General features: G+C 39.4%; 1 protein-coding gene across 1 annotated transcript in view; it reads left to right on the top strand.

Moving 5' to 3' along the window:
* The window catches only part of EBF1 (early B-cell factor 1), a 403,442-nt gene that overhangs the window by 357,810 nt on the left and 25,493 nt on the right, over positions 1–20,139 (top strand). Inside the window, exon 11 of the mRNA XM_011947685.1 lies at positions 10,530–10,618. Within this exon, the coding sequence (XP_011803075.1) occupies positions 10,530–10,618 (89 nt within the window). The remainder of the gene's footprint in view (positions 1–10,529; positions 10,619–20,139) is intronic.

The following is a 20,139-nucleotide window of genomic DNA, read 5'->3' as shown; positions in this document are numbered from 1 at the left end:
AGCTCTGTGGATTTAGGCAAAGTCTTAACTCCCCAAGCCTCAGTTTTCTTCTGTGTCTAATGGGAATAATGATAGTACCTCCTTGTAGAGTTGTTGTGAAGGATATGTTAATCCATATAAAGTGCTTGGCACACAGTAAGTCCTTAGGAAGTGTGAGCTGCTGCTTCTGCTGTTGTAATTATTAAAATACAAGATACACATGAATGAATGTAATTCATTGTGGCACTTCATATTATGCTTCTGAGTGAATCCATATTTTCTAAACTTATCGACCAAGGTGTCCCTACAAACTTATTGGGATGCGGTGAGATATTTTAAACTTGAGGGAAACAGCGATTCTTCAAGTACATCAGATAGATACTGGATAAACTACCAGTCTAAAGGTAGTTCAAAACTCAATATTACATTACACTGCTTTTTTTTTTTTTTTTGACAAGGTCTTGTTCTGTCACCCAGGCTGAAGTGCAGTAGTGAAATCATGGCTCACAGTGGCTTCAACCTGTCCAGCTCAAGTTCTTCTTCTCTCACTTCAGCCTCCCAAGTAGCTGGAACCACAGTCATATACCACCATGCTCGGCTAATTTTTTAATCTTTTGTAGAGATGAGGTCTCTCTATATTGACCAGGCTGGTTTCAAACTCCTGGGCTGCAGCTATCCTTCTGCCTCAACCTCCCAATGTGCTAGGATTACAGGTGTGAACCACCGTGCCCAGCCTTATAGTGCATTCTTTTGATGGTGTCATACCTTTGCAAACCTGGTTTTCAGCATTTACTGTGGTTAAAAAAAAAAGGGCCATGTGAAAACCAATATGGAATCGAAAATGAGGGTGGCTGTGTTTAGTCTGATTCTGAGGTGTGCAAAGTTGTGTGGTGCCCACCAGGAACACATGTTTCACTAGTAAATTGTGATTATTTTAAAATGAAACAAAATGTTATATTTTTCTGTCAATTTCTTTATTTTTTTTTCAAATATGTATGTCCTACTAAGTTGCTAAAGCATAAAGGTTAAGCTGTTCGCATCTAAGTAGTTAATAACAGAACTGTTGGGCATTGCTTTTGGCTTAGGGATGCTTTGAAGAGATTGCTGAGATACTCAGGGTATTGTGAACAGAGAAAGTTTGAGGAGCTCTAAAGTAGACAATAAATGTATAAACAAAATGTGTATTAAAAGAAAAGGGTTCTAGACTGTAATAGTTGGGGGAAGAGACTTCTTAGGATCAAGATGCTCAGCAAAAATAATCACTTACATTAGGTCAATACTGAAGAAGCCTGATTCCATTTATTTTTAAATCAAGATGCTATTTAAGTTGGAGCGTTGGCTGATAAAAACTTCCAGGCTTATCTGCAAGGCCATTGTAGCTCTCTTCCCCATGGCATACTTGTTATAAGTTCTCTTTAATTCCATTAAAATGTTACCAAATAATCACTTAATCTTTTAATATCTTCCAGTTACAAGTACTTTCCTGTCTTATTAGTGGAATTAGTGGATGATTTGGAGTCACTTTTTTATCACCATTCTTGGGATTTGTTTTTTCCTTCCCAGTGGGACCATCTGCAGAGCTCTGTTGTAACTTCATTACAACTCTTCTGAAACCTGTCCACTGGTTCGGAGGAAACGACTCTGTGAACAGTGGGAGTCATTTGCTGAGTTGTCTCATAAAACCATGATATTAACAATCACAAGTAGGACTTCAGCCCAGAACTCCGCATTTGGTCAGTGCAAGGCTCAGGGAAGGGTTTCTTCACCTTGGAGCCTGACTTGGTGCTGTCCCCTGCTGAGAGCCATAAGTCGCTGGTAGGCTTGTTCTAGGAGAGTAATAAGTATTGTTGTTTAGCAATTGTGTTGTTGAAATTCAGCTCCACTATGTCTGACAGTATTTATCTAAAATACTTTCCCTGGTGCGTGTTCAAGTTCCAGTAAACCGTGTCTTATTGTGCGACCTTTTCATTTTCCAGTGAAAAGGGATCAGCTCGTCAGATAAAAGCTACAAGCCAGAGTACAGGAAAAATGCGTGCTCAGAAAATCCAAGCATGATTGAAAACAAGATGTGTTAAATCAATGCGGTTTATCGCCTGCGTATTCCCGGCAATTGCTGTTCTAAGCTCATTCTGAACACACACGGGATGATAAAAGTATAGTGTCACAGCACTTGCTGGGGTGGGGATGTAAGGAAACATGTTTATCAGACAGGCTGGGTGATTTTACCTCCTCGATAACAGCTAATGTCAAAACTCTTTAGGAAGAAATCTGAAGAACAATTATAGAAGTAATATTACTCTAGTTGTATCAGAAACTATGCCAGTAGGGAAGAGAATTATGGACATATCCTTAAATGTTAAGAAAGAATATGTTGGTCTCCAATATTAAATGCCATCATCCATTACACAGTGGAAATTATTCTTCTCTTCTCATTTAAAGAAGCAAATTTGGCTTTGAAACCTAATCATAAATGATCCAAATAAAAAAAACACCCAAAACAAAAAAAGATTGAAAGGCAAAAAATAAAATAAAATAAAATAAAATAAAATAAAATGCGTGTACATTAAACTTCTGTTTGCTCGAGGGATTTAATTTTAGTTTTAAACTTGGATCAAATTTGAGAATCTAAATTAAGGCTCCCGGAAGGCCATGCTGTTCAGAGTACATTATACACAGTAACAGGCAGGTTTTCTCATCAACTGCAGTTCACTTAGAGAGCAGTACAATTTTTCCTAATTATTGGAGATTCACCTACTTCCCATTTTAGACAGAGTGTTAGCCCTCCAGGGCAAGAAAGGGGTCTGTTCATGAAGAGATGCTCCACTTCTGCCAGTAACTTCTCACATACATCCAGAAAATGCCAACCAGTTGTAGTATAAATTGGTTTAATGTATCTCAAAGACAGCATTTGTGTCTCTTTCTCTCTAAAGTCAAATCAGCATTTGAGAGCTCCTTGTAGGCTTAGACCTGTAAGAAGAACTTGATGAGACAGAAAACAGTTTCTTGAGCATTTGGGGGCAAATTTAAAATACCAGGGTGGCCTCCCTGAAAGGTTTGTGCTGGTTGACATGGTGAGCCTTACGTAACAAAATCAGGCCACGAAATGGCTTGTTCATGTGTAAAATGTCAGGAGCTGAGGCACAGAGATTCCTGTTAGTGCTGGGATTTTGTTTCACAGATATTTAGTAAAAACAGCAGTTTAATTTAATTGGTATCAGGACTTGTTAATGTGCTGCAAATTGAGGTTCATCAATATTAACATAAAATAGTCATCTTGGAATAAAGGGCTGCAAAAATATAAACAATGAGGCTTCTGTGCTAATTTATGCAACCAACTCTTTCTGTGCCTCAATTTCCCACCTTTGAATTAGGAGTAATTTTTAACATTTATGTCAAGGGCACATTGTAGGAACCAAGGAGATAATTTCTAGAAAGTACTCTGTTATTACTGAAAAGAGTCTTACATGACCTCAGGGTATGTTTAAAATGGCACCTCTACAAGGAATCATAGTGACTGCCTGTTAACACCTACAATCTTCAGAGGTCCTTATAACTTAGAGAATAATTGACTTCAAGATGCAAAATCCTAAAAATTAGTTTTCTTTTGCAGATGCCTTTGAAAGTAACCTGTCAAAATGTAAATTGGCATACATTTTACGAAGGATAGTTAGGAGATATGTATACTGAAAGACTTGAAATATGCATATTATTTTATCCTGAGAAGTGCTCATTATAATGCTTCTTAAGTCAGTGAAAATTTTGGGGGAAAAACCCTACATTCTAGTTAGTGGAGGATTTGTTACATAAATTATGTCTATCTGTATAATACTACCGCAGCTACAAACATCAAAAAGAAAGAGATAGGTATGAGCATGTATATAATCTATATTTTTATAAAATATATAAAATAGTATTGTGAAAATGTTTGAAAGCATACTAAAATATCAATCATGCTTCTACATGAATGGGGATATTATGGAGGTTTCGCCACCTTTAAACATTTTCTTAAATATAATAATTATGTTAACATTACTTTTAGCTTTAGAAAACCAGTAAGGTGATTTCATTTTGAAAAACAAAAGCAAGTCTCCTAATTCTTTGTTCCACTTCTTGATTGCTTTTACTTCTCCAAGAGTTGTTAATTTCCAAGCATATGCAAGTTCTTTGCACTCCAAGCTACAGTCCTGAGGATCTTCCCTCATCAGTCTTCCTCCGAGTGCCCCTGCTTTGTTTCATCCTCCTAGGCTCTTTGCTTTTCAGTTGACCTTCTGTCTTCAGCCTTTCCTTTCCATGTTGCCCTGGCTACACTCTTTGTAAAAAGGACTTAGCCACTCAAGCCACCTAATATCTCTGATTGTGCCTGTGGTAGAGAGAGGTATTGCTTCCCTTGCTTGATTTTTGAATCTCAAAGTTGTTGTCACACATCAAGAGACCCAAAGACTACAAATAAGACATCAGGGCGTGTTCAGAGGCAGTTTGGAAATTTTCCTCTGGCTTCTTTATTGGTTAAGTGTGCCTATGTTGGCTTCGTCTTGACACCCTTGTTGCAGAAAGTTACAGCTTTCTGTGGTTCAGTGAGTCCTCCACTGAAGCCCTTCTGAGCCTCACTCGCTCCAGAGGCAGGGGCACCCAGCTGTAAAAGCGTTTCACAGGAAAGCAGGAGCTCCACTTGCAAGGAATTTGGTGTTAGGTTTCTTAGGAAGTGTATCGCTTCCACCGAAGAGGTGACCTGGCATGCCGTTTGTGCATCAAACATCTAGGCAGGTAATGAAATATCCAAATGGCTGGAAGTGCAACAAATTTCCTCATGAACAGTATTTCTGGCCTTGTTTAGGTTTCTGGTTGATTTTTCGGTTTATATATTTTAAACTCAGTCTTAAAGATAGATTCGTGAAGATAACTTGCTGTTTTATTGTTTACCTCTGGTTGTTAATTTAGTGACTGAGGGGAAAATGGGGCCATTATGGAACAAAAAGTCTCTGCCTAACACATATGTAATAATTCTCATGCCCAGAATGGATCTGCCTTGGAGGGAAATGCTCTGCTGTTACTCCTTTAGTTCAAATATAGAGTAGTCACCAGGGAAGCTTGGAGACCCAGGTGCTAGTTTTATCATTGCCTCTGCTATGAGGTTTTATTTATTACTTGGCATAGAGTCTAGATATTTGTTTGGACATTAAATGGCAATAGAATATTAATATTGCCTTCCTAATATCTGCATTTCTTTTTATTTCCAGTCAAAATGACATCATGTCACACAACCATTAAAAAAAGGAAATTAAAACCCCAGAAATATGTGAAAGCACGGCAGTGAGTCGCTAAGCTATAAAAGCAGGGAACTCTGTGAGCCAATGTTGGAATGGCACCCAAAGCACTTTTCCCCTGGTGTTTCTGAGCAGAACTCTGCAGCCTCTCATTTCCATTGTTTCCAAGAATAAGTATTCAAGAAGTTAAGGGGGACGGAGGAGTGACTCCTTTAAAAGGAAACTCCAAAAAGAGAAAAATCAATTTTCATAACTGAGAATACATCTGGCTTGACTATATGAGTTTAATTTGCAAATAAACCCCCTTACAGAGAATTTCCTTTATTTGATGTGTTTGTGAAGTGGATTTCTTTAAAAAAGAAAAAGAGACTATAGGCATAGAAAGGCCACATATATATTTGGTTAGAATTCACTCATTATTAAGAGTAAAGCTTGTGATTAGTATGAGTGCATAAAAAATAATTGTGTTATCTTGATTTTCTTTGCGTATAGCATTTCATGCTGCGTGCACATTTGGACATTAGAGATTGTAACTTTGTAGAACCAGAGCTGTTCTGTCTTGACCGCCACCTGGATTGAAGCCCATAAAGAGAAAGGCTGAGAGACTGGTTGGAATAAAAGTTACTGGTTGCCTTTAGGGGTCTGAGATGATGAGATCTGGAAGGAACCTAAAGCCCCTCTATAAGCAGTCCCAACATAAAGCCAGAATAAAACGGTTTGATTCTTTTAACCATTTCATAAACTTTTTTTTCAAAAGTAGTAATGTTGATACCGTTGAAATGGCATCCTGGTGCATACAACAGATACATCCCACCAACATCCATTCCGCAATATCACATCGTAGCTGTGGGTGAGGGCATCCTTCTGAAATCTCAGCTGAGACATCACCCTGCAAGCTTGCTCTCCTGTTCAGGAGCATTTGATCTTGCTTTTTATGCATTTGCAGGAAGTGTTTCAGATGTACCCCTCCATAAGCTGTACACAACCCCACGAAGTCCTACTATGTGGGTTCAGTAAATATCTACCAGTAAATGAGTTTGAAGGGGTCAGGGGAAGACAGCTTGAATTCAATTGCTGTGGTCCCTCAATAACCTGATGTTTCTTTAATGTATCCCCATTAAGTATATTGTGACCCTAGACTTTGTCAGAAAGAAGAGCAGAGGTGGTGACTATGAGGAGGACCCGACTGTGAGATGCTGAGCTACGTCCCAGCTCTGCAAGTAGAGGATTTCATTTGTCTTTGGGGGTTGGATTATGTGTACCTTTCAGAAAGTTTGTTTTTAAGGGCTGATGATGGTATTGTGACACTAAACAGTTCATTCCTACGAATGCCACCCCCTCTCCTTGAGCATATGGTAAAGCACTAAAAATGATTACTGAATAAATGTATAATGTCTTCTGGAATTTTTAAAATGCATACATTGGCCCCATTTTATTCTCATGATATAAACATTGAGGCTTTTCTATTTGGGATAACGAATTCTTCTAAACCTACAATCCTTCCTTATTCAGTTACCATTCCTAACTGGTTTAGGGTGACGCCCTCTCAACCCCTTTTCAGAGAGTGTGGACTGGGTATTTGGAAGCAGGGCCACACAAGCTGTTCTCATCATTCCATTCCTCTTGCAGTTTACAGCTTCATCTGTTTTTCTTTTTCAATCTAAGATGCTCATGCTTCTTTATTTGTGGTTAATTGTGTCCAATTAAGGTTTTTTTTTTCTTGCTCTACCAGATTCTCGGAATTGTCCCAAGTTTGAGGGGGGAAAAAAATTGGTTAGTCCCATTTCTTCTGGTGCCTCCTGAGCCCTGCGCTTGAGTACAATGAGGTCACTTTGTTGAAGGATTAACTTTATATTACATTCTTGCAGAGTAGATGTATGTCCCTAAGGTATGACTACCCCCACTGATGAAATAAATATACCATTCTTTATGATTTCTCCCTGTTACCCTCTCTGTTGATTTTCAGAGAGTTTATGAATAGTCACATATTTATACAACTGGCCAAAAGTATACTACTTATTTTTCTTATGGTCTGTAATAACCTATGCAAGGTTATTAAAGGGTATACAGACCCCTTTTAAAGCATAGTTTCTTATGTCATTACTTTATACAAGCAGGTCCGATTCCATCTCAGCAACAATCTCTTGCTCTTAACCTTTTTCTCTGATTATAAAAGTAATGTATGTTCAGTGTGGAAAATTTAGAAAATTCACAGCAAAAAGAGCAGGAAGAAAAGCACTTTAAGACCCACTACTTAGAAACAACTACTATTTGGCAGTTTATACGCAGACACATTTTCTTTATTCTATATGTTTGTTTAAAAAAGTAACTATATTGTATACGTGCTCCTGTAATCTACTTTTTAACCAAGCAATATATCAGTAAATATTTTTTCCTATGTCATTGCTTTTGAGGATTGCATCATATTCTATTCCACGGGGGTGCCTTAAATTAGCCATCCCTCACTTCCCAGATATTTAATATATTTTTTGTGGGGGCAATTAAAATAACAATCTTTGTCAGATGGCTCCCCCGCACTCAGTAATTGGTTTAATTTTTTTCTCTAGTCAGTGCAATCAGATAAATCATCAGGTTCCTTTGGATCTAGGACAGTGAGCTTTGTCTAGCATCTTTAATGTTAGCTTTGTCTGCAGCACTGGACAATTCCATTGTAATATTCAATACCTGTGTTGAGGGCCAGTTAACTTGTTTATATCTATGAACAGACAGCAAGTCATAAAGGCATGGGACATAAGTTAAAAACCCTTGCCTTACTCTTTAAATATTTCCTCTCTCATAGTACACGTCCATGGAGTAAATCCTTATTTTTCTTTGAATAATGAGTTTAATATGTCTAATTCAATTACTCTGTGACAGCAGAATGACTTCTCCTCAGCTCTTTAGCTATTAGTTCCATATGATATTTGAATTGGTTCTTTTAATTGCTGATATTGTCAGTCATTCCTCTGTGAGTTGGCCATATAGCCGGAGAAACATATCCCTCCCCGCCATACATCAGACAGTCATTCAGCTAACAACCATGAATTTCTAGACACAATAGGAATTTATTATGCTAATGATTGAAGAGGTGGGACAACAATTCCAATTTTATTGGTACCTTAGACTGAAAAGTAAAACCAAGAATTAGAATTTTCAGGATGCTGAATTATGTTTTCAGATACTAAAATGATGCATTTAATTGTCTAAAGCTACTATTTATGGTTAAACATTTTTGTTGGCAAGTAGCATTATGGGTGGGGGGTGGATATGATAAATAAACCTTGGTGCACATTCCTGTCTCTCTCATGCATTTCTTGATTAAATACCGTGGATTTTACAAGTAACAGCTTCCCTTAATAAAGAATTCTATGGCATTTTCTCTACAAGTCTAATTTGAGAAAAGAATTCTTCTCAAGGGTTTAGAAATTCATAAAACGGAAAGAATAATAAATATTGTGTCCTAACTCATATACTAGTATAGATAGAAAGATTTGGTACACCTGGGTGTAATTTTAGTTAATTTCCACAAGAGACAGGTTGAAAGTTTGCTGTTTGGAAATGGGGGGGAGGGTTGACTAAATCTCATATTTGCAAAAATGATGACATTATCTTAAATGAAAATGCCACTCTATTAATGACTTCAGTAAGCATTGCATTTGGGGAAAAAATCTTTTTAATAAAAAGTTACCTAAAGTTCATCTAACTTAAAATATACAAGTGAAGAAAAAGTACTTACTCTGATTTATGTGCTTTTGGAGGTGTAATTATTGGCTTTTTACTCACCTATGTAAAACAATGTACTTTTGTAAATGGATTTCTGGCCACTTTATGCAGCCTTTTTTTTTCCTTTCTTTTTTTCCTTACATAAAAAGTAAGCACTGTCAATCAAGGAATTTTAAGGTTTATTTCCTCTTTAGAAATGATTGATAGCCTTTTAGATTTACAAGTTGACAAGTTAAAGGGTTCTATTGGTATAATTATGTACTAAATTCACAGTCTTTCAATTTAAATGTCCTTTTAAAATCACAAGATTATCATACCTGTATTTTGAAAAGTGGGCCAGTCAGTTTGGGTTGGTATACAAATTGCTTCCATTAGCCTTGGGACCTATTTGAATTTAATACAGTTTTTTAAAAGTTAGTACTAGTATGAATCTTACTTTTAAAATTTAGGTTAATGGAAATGCATTTTAATGAAAGCGTGTGGCAACTTGTTTTTTAATGTATAGCTAAATGTCAGAACTACACAGACTGTCTTTTTTATTCAGCATGTGAGAAAATATGTGGTTGAACACTTTGATTACACTAAAAAAGAAAAGAAATTTTAAAAACACCCACTTACCCCTTACTTAGAGAATATAGGGAGGTGAAGGCTATGGATAGGAGCTGCCATGTTCTGCATCTCCACTGTTTCATGTGAGACAGCCTGAAGATATTTCATATACCAGGGAGAAATTTTGAAAATGATAGACCAGAGTCCACTTAATATTGTGTTTAATTTAAGCATGCTTTGAAGAGTGTATGGTCAGTGTGCACACAGCAAGGTCCATTGTCTCCAAATGTTATTCCAGGTTTGCTCTTCTTTTGGTCTTTTCAAGGATTATTTTTGGAGACTCGGCTGCTCTAAGCTATACTTCACAGACGCTGGTTCCAAATAATATCAATGCTGGTGAAAGGATCTATCATTTCAGATGTGAGGGTTTTGAATGAGGGCATTTTCAATACCCATCCCCTTTGCAGACTCTCTCAAGGGTGGCACCGGCTTTCCATACCGGGAAGATTCACTTCTACTCACTCTCCTCTGCTCTCACCAGCCTCTTGCATGCTTAATTGTGCTAAGATATTGTATCAGCTGAGGTCCGCTAGGGATTTTGCAGTTAAGCAGATACTTTTAATTCTCCTGCTGTTTACAGGGTACAGATACTGCCAGGCAAGCCCTTGAGTGTTTTTACCTGAGCCACTGAATTAAAGTGAATCCTAAAAATCTCACATCAAATACCATTTTACTTTCTATTTATGATCACATAAGGAGTGTAGAATTTGGCCAAAGGAACACTGTTCAAGACCTACTCCTAATGTTCTTTTGGGCAGGTCACTCCCCATCGTGGTATAAAGCAGATGGTGGGAAGTTCAGCAAAGAGATCATTCACGTAATCATCTTCTGATCCAATTCAAAAATATCAATTAAACTTTGGACTTCCTGGTTATTTCCATACCATTAGTGTTACAAGCCATGTTCTGCTTTATTTCTTGAAAATGTACTAATCGTGTGACTTCTTTATTGCAGCACTCAACGAACCCACCATCGATTATGGTTTCCAGAGGTTACAGAAGGTCATTCCTCGGCACCCTGGTGACCCTGAGCGTTTGCCAAAGGTGAGGATACTGCCTTTTTGTGGTCTCTGAAAATTTATACTTGAGTGATTTGCAGAAAACTCTGCTGCTGATAAAAAATTAGTTCATAGGTAAACAACTCATATTTTTGTGTTTTGTGTGTTTGGTGCTATAAGGTAAGCAATAATAAAAGTAGCAAGCACTTATGTGCCAGGCAACACCGTGCTTACTTTTATATCTGCTATGCCATTTTATCCTCTCAACAATGCTCTGATGTTGGTACTATTACCATTCCTATATTAGAGAGAAAATAATGAAGCAAAGAGAGATTAAATAATAATTTTCCCAAGGTCACATAGCATGTAAATTGCTAAACTGATATTCCAACCTATGCAGCATGACCCTAGAGTCTGAGCTACTTAATTGCTACATCTTACTAATTCTCAAAAGAGAAAGGAACACCAAATTTCTGTCTATGAGGATCCGTACTTAGTCCTGGCAAGAGGAGAATAGTTAGAGCTCAAAATGTATTGGTAGATCCTGAGATTGGGCAAAGACAACCTCTCTTCTCCTAAGGCATTCTACCTAGTTGGGAAAATAGGCACAACTATGAGAGACATTAAACAAAAATTCAAGACAGAGTCATGTATGTCACTGATACATCACTAACTGCCAGTGCAGACAGAAGGAAACTGACCTTTATTGACTATTGCATACCTGTTGTGAATGTTTGGGATGTCCCCATCCCTGTACCTCAGGAACTTGGGCTGTATATGGGAGAGAGTCCCAAACACAACTAACCATAACCAAAAATAATAGCACATTAAAGAAAAGTGCAACCAACATTCTGTGAGGACTCAGAAGTGGGCAGTTAAATGTGAAGGAAGCTCAAAGTATGGAATTCGTTGAGCTTCCATTCACTGTTTACTGACAGCAAAAAGCTTCATTTACTACACAGGTAAAAATTATTAACATTAAATTGAATTAGTTTCAAGGACTCTTTCTTGCCACAGTAAGTCTAGAGATGTGCCATTTCCAGGTCTAGGTATCCTTGTAAAATACTTGTGAAAATGAAGTTGCCATCCTTCTTAGCTCAGTGAACCTCCTTGGGGGACCAGTTCGTCATCAAATCCTACCTGTGTGCTGGCTGCCCTTGTAGGCAGGGCCACCTGTCAGAACTGGCCCTGTCTGGGAAAAATCCACCCCTCAGGTCACTACACAGATGTGAGGCGCATGGGGAGGAGGGGTGCTAACTGCTCCAAGAGAGGAAGGACTGTGATGAGCAAGGGCATGTGTCCTGCATCTTAACTGAGGGGGGAAACACCTTCAGTTTTCAGAGATGATGCCTTCAGTTTCAACTTTCAGTTTCCCAGAACAACCTCACTTCCACTGAAGTGCTGTCCTTCCCTTTCCTTTTCCAACCCAATTTATTCTTGGTAAGCAATTACATCATCTACAGGTTATTTATTATTTAGTAGATTAAATAATATAATAATAAACAGCAGTCTCTACCCATGGCATAGATGGTCTGTGGAGAGATTTACCATTAGGTTCCTCTGTCTAGCAAGAACATGGTCCCATGAATTTCCTATGGGACAACTGGTAATTTTATAGCATGATGATATAAATGATGTGGGTCTGACTAATGGTAGGTGCCTTAGCTGTCTTAGTGTTAGAACAAAGGCAGGGGTACCATGCCAGATTCTTCCCATTGTTCCCATTTGGGCACTGTATTCACTTTAGCACTTACTTTATCATTTGATCTCTAGAGTCCACTGGAGGTATTGAGGAGAGTCAGGCTGGACAAGGTGGAATTCAGACATTGGCCACTTGCTAGGTGTGCAACCTAGGTCAAAATTGTTTACCTCTCTGTGCCTCAGTGTCTTCATCTGTTAAATGGGGACGGTGCTATGTTGTACCTTTTCAAGTTACATTTCAATGACTTATTTAGAGCTAACAAAAGGTAGCTATGGTGATTTGCCAGTTGAGTGACAATGGGACCCTTGCTTCTGAGAGCTCTTCCACCCAATCTCTGCAGAACAGGAAATCCTAATCCTGGTGAGCAGTTGAACATGTGATTTCTCCTCTGTGCCTCAGTTTCTTCATCAATAAAATGGGGATAATTAATCATGCTAGCTCATAGGGGATCATAGGATCATGTAAGCATAAAGAGAGGTCATCTCATGGGTGTCCTTGGCATAGCATCTGGCCCATAGTTGCCACTTTAAAAATACTTAGTGAGCCATGGCTCATGCCAGTATTCCCAGCAATTTGGGAAGCAGAGGTGGGAGAATTGCTTGAGGCCAGGAATTCAATACTAGTCTGGGCACCATCACAAGACCCTATCTCTGCAAAATGAAAAAAGTTAGCCAGGCATGGTGGTGTGTGCATGTAGTCCCAGCTACTTGGGAGGCTGAGGTGGGAGGACTGCTTTAAGCCTAGGAGGTCAAGGCTGCAGTGAGACATACCCACCACTGCACTCCAGCCTGGGTAACAGAGCTAGAAGACAAATCTGGTTTAATGGTTGAGGTCTACAGAAACCAGACAGTCCTTTTTCTGATTAGAAAGGAAAGGAAAGAAATGGAATCTGGGGTTGAGTTTGTGTACTTACTTTTGAAAACACTTTTATGGTTGCATGTTATGTTCAGAAATGTTGAACAAATAGCATAGGCACGTGTCACTTTGTCCCTGATGGTAAAATTCCCAACCCTTGTTTCCTGGGTTTGGAAAGAGTAATCAAGGACACAATGGATTTGTGTGTTAAGGAAACACTCCACAGCTTGCATCTAGCCACTTGATCGTGCACGGCCTGGCCGGAGCCCACCCCAGGAAGCTCTCAGTGTGACTCAGAGCCAAGTGGCTGTCCTCTTGGCTTTGAATGTTAAAGTGGAGAGAGTTCAAGGGCAGGGTCAGGAAGTGGCGGATGGAGCCAGCACAAGGTATTCCTGTGGACTGGGGAGATTTATACTCCTGCTGTCCATTGTTACTGCGCCTTTCTTAGGATCATGGTCAGTGTTTGTCAAACAGGAGTGTTTCAGTGAGCTATGGACCACACACCTTAAAAAACAAACTCCTCTTTATTAAACCCATGTGTTTGTGAATAGACAAAGCTAGATTCATACAACCACCCACATATTCTGTCAAATGAAACTGCTCCAAAGACCAAGCAGACAGCTTTCCATAATAATATGCCTTTGTATACAGGCTTGTTCTTTTTCAAAAAAATTTGGACGTGCTTTGTTTTATTGGAGTCCCTCCTGCGAGAGAAGCTGGGGCAGCAGACATCTTTCCCATTTACCAAATAAGAAAACGGGAGCAGGCGGAATCCTGCTCTGTAAATTATTTTGTCCCTGAAAGTCACCATCAGTGATGGTTGCTGTACACACAAATTTAAAATACTGTAATTATGCTAACCCCAGATGTTTTTTGGTTTCCTTTTTCATATACACAGGGAGAAAAGGGCAGGCTAAGGTTTTTAAATCACAGCATTCTATTCTGTTTCATACAGTTTTGCCTTTCTCTCTGGATCCTGGCAGGAAGGGGAGGAACATGTGACCAACTTTGGGGTCAAGGTTGACTTTTCTTGTAATTTAGAGGTGGAGGGGATGGGGAACATGGTCGATCAGAAATTCTGAGATGCTGATGGCTGCAGTGATGCAATCCGGATACACTGAGCAAGGAGCGCTCTCTGTGTTCAAGGTCAGCGGTGTCTCCGCCCCCTTGCAGTATGTTAGTTGCCTTCATGAGTGGTCAGTGAGCCTTAGCCCTAAGGCAGTGAGAGCACACCCTGAGTTTAGCTGGCGTCAGGCGTGTCAGCTGTGAACCCTAGGAAGCAAGGAATGTTTACTTTATGCCTACTGTGAGCCCAGCACTGCATTATTAAGGTTTTCGAAGAGCACAGAGGCCAAGAGAGTGGGCTTTCAAGTCAGAAAGATGTGCGTTTTGGAAACGAGATCCACTACTTGGTACACACGACTCAACCTCCCACGCTTCAGGTTTCTCCTCTGTAAAGCAGCTGCCTCACGGCGTTGTTGTTAGGTGTTAATGAGATAATTTATGCCAAGAGGCATCCCTGGCATCTAGTGAGACTCCAGTAAATGGGGGCCACTAATCCCCTCACCATGGGTGTTCCCCATTTTACAGATGAGGAGTTAGAGTCCCCAGAGGTCTGAGTGACTTGCTACGACGTCACAGCTAGCAAGTGGGAAAACTACGATTCAAACTCAGGCCCTCAGGGTGGGTAGCCTCACTACTGTCTTCACTATGTTGAGTTCCCAGTTCTCCTGCAGATGTGAAGACCCCAGTAATTCTGCCTTGAGGTGTCTCCTCTGCAGACACCCGGCCCCCAACCTTATGTAGATTCTAACCAGCTTTCTCTCATCTCCCTACCGAGAAGGCTTGGCCTGGGGACCTTCTCAGGGCAAATGAGTCTTTTCTCCAAGAGCCAGCCCCTCTGTTAGAGAAAATAAAGCAGTTTGGGAAAAGTAACAAAGGCTGCATTTGTGTATTTTGCTTTATGGAGCTGAAAATATCTGGTAAATTGATCCAGTGGGAGTAATAAATACACATTACTTTATCTTGTTCTTCATGTCCTATACCCCTGAGCCTTGATAGAACAACACCACTTAATAGACTTAAAAAAGAGTAATTACACTCATTGGTTGTGTGATTTTTCAGCCCTCCCAGCCCTGCCTGACCTTCTAATTTAGCTCACCGTGTCTAACTAATGCATTTATATTCATCTTTTATGAAGCATGTATAGTACAGAATTGACTTTAGAGCCTTTTTCAAGCTGTCCTCCCAGGTCCCCAATCTGGTTAGTAGTAAGGAGAATGGGAGTCATCCATCTCTATACGTCTGCATGTATAGATAACACGTAGACATGGCTCAAAGCATTTTTTATCCTTTATGAAACATAATAAAAAGTATTTATTACATTTTTACTTTAAAGCTTTTATACATTCTAGCATTATTTACAGCTAAACATGCAGGCAAAAGATGCGAGTGTTTTTAAAATGATTACTGTTAATGTTTCTGCTTGTCAGAAGTGCTTAAATTTTCCTGCACTTTGTCTAAAAACTTAGTACTGTTGCCTTTTAAGAACAACACATTTAAAAGATCTTGCAAGTCAGATTTGCAAACACTGCTGACAGTTTGTGATGAATGATATTGCAAAATTTGCAAGATGTTTGTCATTTCACACAGCCGACATATTAAGGAACGGATTAAGAAACGCGAAATCCCTGTGGAAAACAACAGTCCCAAACAAACCTCCACCAAACCTTGAACCCAGAGAGCACACCAGAATCTCTCACCCGGGTTTTCTCTCCCAACTTCCCACTCAGCCAGTGGAACCCAATTGTTCTCAGTGCATTTTCTCTCACCATATGGTCTCCTCATTACCATACACTAAGCGTCCATATGGGAAACTTGTGAAATGAACTGTATTCATTTTAACTGCCAGATGAGCAGCCTTTTGCTTTGCAAGCTTAGCTTAAGTCATCTGCTGTCTTCATGTTGTTATGGCAACACAGCACCAATAAAAAATTCTAATCTACTGTAAGTGATCACAGTATTTTAAGTGCTTGCCTATAACTGCCCTCAAAGGGGAAGAGAGAGGAGGGTCCTATTTGTCCAAGGAGCAAAAGGTTGTTGTTAATTCCAGCAGGTGTCAGTAAAGAAGCTGGTGACATGGGGATTGAAGTACCAGTGTGGCTGGCTGTGTAGTAGGTTGGGATTAAAAGGGAGGTGAACACCAGTAGGTGGATGGTGGGAAGGAGGGATTGTGGACCCTTTTGGTGGGTCTCCAAAAGCACACTGAATGTCAAAGCCCCATAGTATCTCTGGCAGACATGCTAGTCTGCTGGTGCTGTGTGGCCAGCCCGCCATGAAGGAACTCAAGGCTTCCTTGGAAATACAGAGGTAGCAAATCCTCATGGTAGCTACTCCTTCACTGGCATTCGAAAATCTCAGCCTCTATGAAGCAGCTCTCTCTGTACACATGAATTAGTCATTTCAAACACCAGGCTAATTAAGAGTACCTTAAAGTAATGGAAGTCGGCAGCAACATCCTTAAATATAAATCATTTTCACCTCTGCAGGCCACATGATATGTTGCATCTCTGTCACTCTATCTGTATTGAAAGTGAATGTTTATAGTCTCAGTTCATCAGTTCACATTAGCCTCATGCTGAATATTTAAACACAGAACAATTTGAACACACCATGAAGGAAGACAGTGACTGCACTTTCATTTGGAACAGCAAGGGCTCATCTAATAATAATTTAGTAAATCAGCCATTTAGTGGCTCAGTTGTGCACTGCATTGTGCCAAATATTATTCACTTCAACTGTACACTTGCAAAATTGAAATTCAGACTCCAGTCACAGGCACTGTTTTTGCTCAGTGGAGAGATGAGACCTAAAATCACCCTCCCTAAAGAGCGTTCATGTTTAGTGATTTATCATAAATACAGAGCTGGGGCAAAATAAAACTGGAGTTGGCTGTATACAATGTATTCTAATTATGCTTTTATTGTTTTAGTCTTTATGCAAAGACTACCAGTAATTCAAAACCTGCAGTTGCATCAGTGAAAATACAAATAAGAAATCTTTGCATAACCACATTGCCTCCTAGCAGAAAGGGGATGACTAAGGGATTCAGCAAAGGATAAAGAAAAACTTAACATCTTCATCTTCCACACTGACACTAGCGTCTCTCTCACTTTCACTATCTCTCTTTCTCATTTATTTACTTTTTTAATTTGAGGAAACTCGATTAACATTATATCCTGAAGTGAAAGTGACCCTCCTCAGACAAAAACACAGAAACAAATGGCAAAACTTATGGTATATTCAGCTCTTAGAGAAAACATGCTTGAGTTTGATTCCAGGAAACATTTTGTCTCTGTATTCTCTTGTCAAAAACACAAGCTATGGAATGCGGTCCAATTCCCCCTGTATCTACCAGAAAACTTACAGGCAGATTCCATTTCCCCATTTGATAACATGCTCAGTTTAGGGGGTTGGTATCCCCTACTACTGATATTTCTTTTATCCATGGAGTTTAGCCTGGATCTGTGTAACCCTGAAATTGCATTTAGAATTCCTATGTGTGCGTGCATGTGTGCATTATGAATATGCACACACAAATGCCTACACATGTAATTTACCTAGGGATAGAAGTTGTAGCTTCACTTAAAAGGCCGATGGCCCTCATGAAAGTTGTAATTCTCACCTCTTTAGGTTATTTATCTTTAGCTGACTTATTTTGTGGCAAATTCTTCTGCTTGTCATTATTGTTTCCTTCCCATTTTAGAGATGAGGAAACTGAGGTTCATAGAGGACAAGTAACCTGCTCAAGCTTATGTAACTAGTAAGTGGAGGTTTCCTAACTTCCCATACTTCCTAACCGGGAGTCCATTTAGAGTCTTTTATAGAGTTTTGAAAATAGGATTACATCTCAAACATAGCACTCAATACACATCGACTGTAAGAATGCATATATTTTTGCCAGAGTTCCTTGGTAAATAAATGGGGATTATTAATAATATTGCTGGTTATTGCCTGATAAGCACTAACTAAATATAATCTACTGAACCAGGTGTTGGTATTAACGCTGTTTTACAGATGAGAACACAGAGGCATGTGTTTACACTGCTAATACATAGCAGAACATGGATTTGAGCCAAGTCTATTGGACTCCAGATCCAGAGCCTATATCCCTAAGCAGTGCCTCCCAGAATTAAGAAATTTTAAGGAAAAAAGCCAATTTACAATATCAATCTTAAAACCCTTCCAGCCTGGTTAGGGAAGGAGGCAAGTGGTGGCCTACGTCTGAGGTTAGCTCACAAAGGGCTGAGCTAGGTGGAAGTGGCAGGAAGAACTCACCTGTAAATGCAGACAAACCCTGGGTACCATGCTTTCCCTCTTTAGCTGCAGAGTCATTATGGGAGGGACTTGCAATAACCGTTATCCAATAGCTCAGTGCTGGAACTCTTTCAAGTTCTTTTTTAGCACTGAGTTCTTGATGGGGAGGATTAAGTTTAACCTACTTCATATCACACCCTGCATACAGGGGCATTGAGCATAATTACTCATTAGTTCAAGGGTAGGTGACAGGAGAACCAAGGAATGAACTCATTTCTACCTCCAGCCACCCAACATCCTCCCCTTAAAGACTGAAGCCGTTCGGAACAGAGACGCTTGGAGGTCTTAAGTCTTGCTCACTATTTTCAGCCCTGAGTAACACTTCAGTGGAGCATTGGAGTAATAAGTACGAAGCCCCAACAGTCTTGAAGCAGTGGATTCTAATTGCAGTTATACTCAGGACCATCTGTAAAGCCTTGAGAATTATCATTTACAGATATCGTTTGTCTGGAGATACATATAATAACCGATGATATTCATGCTAAACAGTTTAAGAAGCAAAAGCAATTATATTTTTGCCTCCTTTATGTATCTACATAGTATGGAAATGTATCACTCAAGTTTCCCTATAGTATGCATCCAAAAATAGAAATATACACATGCATTTGTGTACACACACACCAAACATACATACAAACACATCCACATATGTGTACATGACAAATACATCTCTTTGTTTACTAAGCAGTGCTTTTACTTTTAAGCTCGGTATTTATTCAGCCTTGGCCTAGGGAAAGAGAAGCCATGGTCAAAAGACAAAGAGAAACAGAAGTAGTTAATTTTTGGCTTTTTGTGTTTTCTAAAGCCCAGGCCTTGGCGACTTAAAGGTGACTTAAAAGATTTTCAAGGGTAATTTTGACTCTAGGCCGTTTTTGTTTCATGTGCTGACTTTACAACCTACCCCTGAAAAAGGCACCTCTGTCCAGAGCTTTCTCTTTAAGCAGAGACTTTTATCCTGATCAGAAAGTCGATTTCCAAGGCACTCAGCAGGACCTAACCCACAGCGTTGGTCTTAAACCAGTACAATGAATTGGAATAAGAAGATCCCGCCAGAGGTTACCAAGTTCAGCTCTGTACCTCCAAGCAGGTCATAGTCACAAGGGTGCAGACACCATTTTTCACTGTATTTGTGGCGGGAAGCACCCCAGGCTCCCATTCACCAATTACCATGACACCATTTAGAAGAAAATGCCAGGAGACCAAAAAAAAGGGAGGGGAAAGCCATTGTCATAACTCTTCTCAGAAATACCTGGTTTCACAATTTATACTTAACTGCTGACACTTGAAAAGTCGAACATTTTGGTAAAATGAATCAAGCTGTAATGTTTCTTTTATGAGATCCCCTTGCAGGAAAGGGAAGCTTGGCACCTCATGGAGCCCAAGCTTAGTTATCCATCATAGTAAAGTCAGCTGTCCTAGCCAGCTTCTCAGAGGTCACGCGATCGAACCAACAGCTCTTACAACTATATTATTGCTTACGGGACAGTAATTGAGGCACCAGATAAAAATTACCTGGTCTAATAGGCAGCGAACAATTTTCACTCAATAAAATTATGAGCCAAATCATTCATTTCATAACACTCTGGCTAATTTATTTGTTGACCTTTTAATATCCATAGCTCTTCAGTGGTATT

This window comes from Colobus angolensis, unplaced genomic scaffold (genome assembly GCF_000951035.1).
Source record: "Colobus angolensis palliatus isolate OR3802 unplaced genomic scaffold, Cang.pa_1.0 Scaffold27, whole genome shotgun sequence".
NCBI lineage: Eukaryota > Metazoa > Chordata > Mammalia > Primates > Cercopithecidae > Colobus > Colobus angolensis.
Note: the sequence above shows the minus strand (reverse complement) of the source record. Positions and strands in the feature narration are given on the sequence as shown.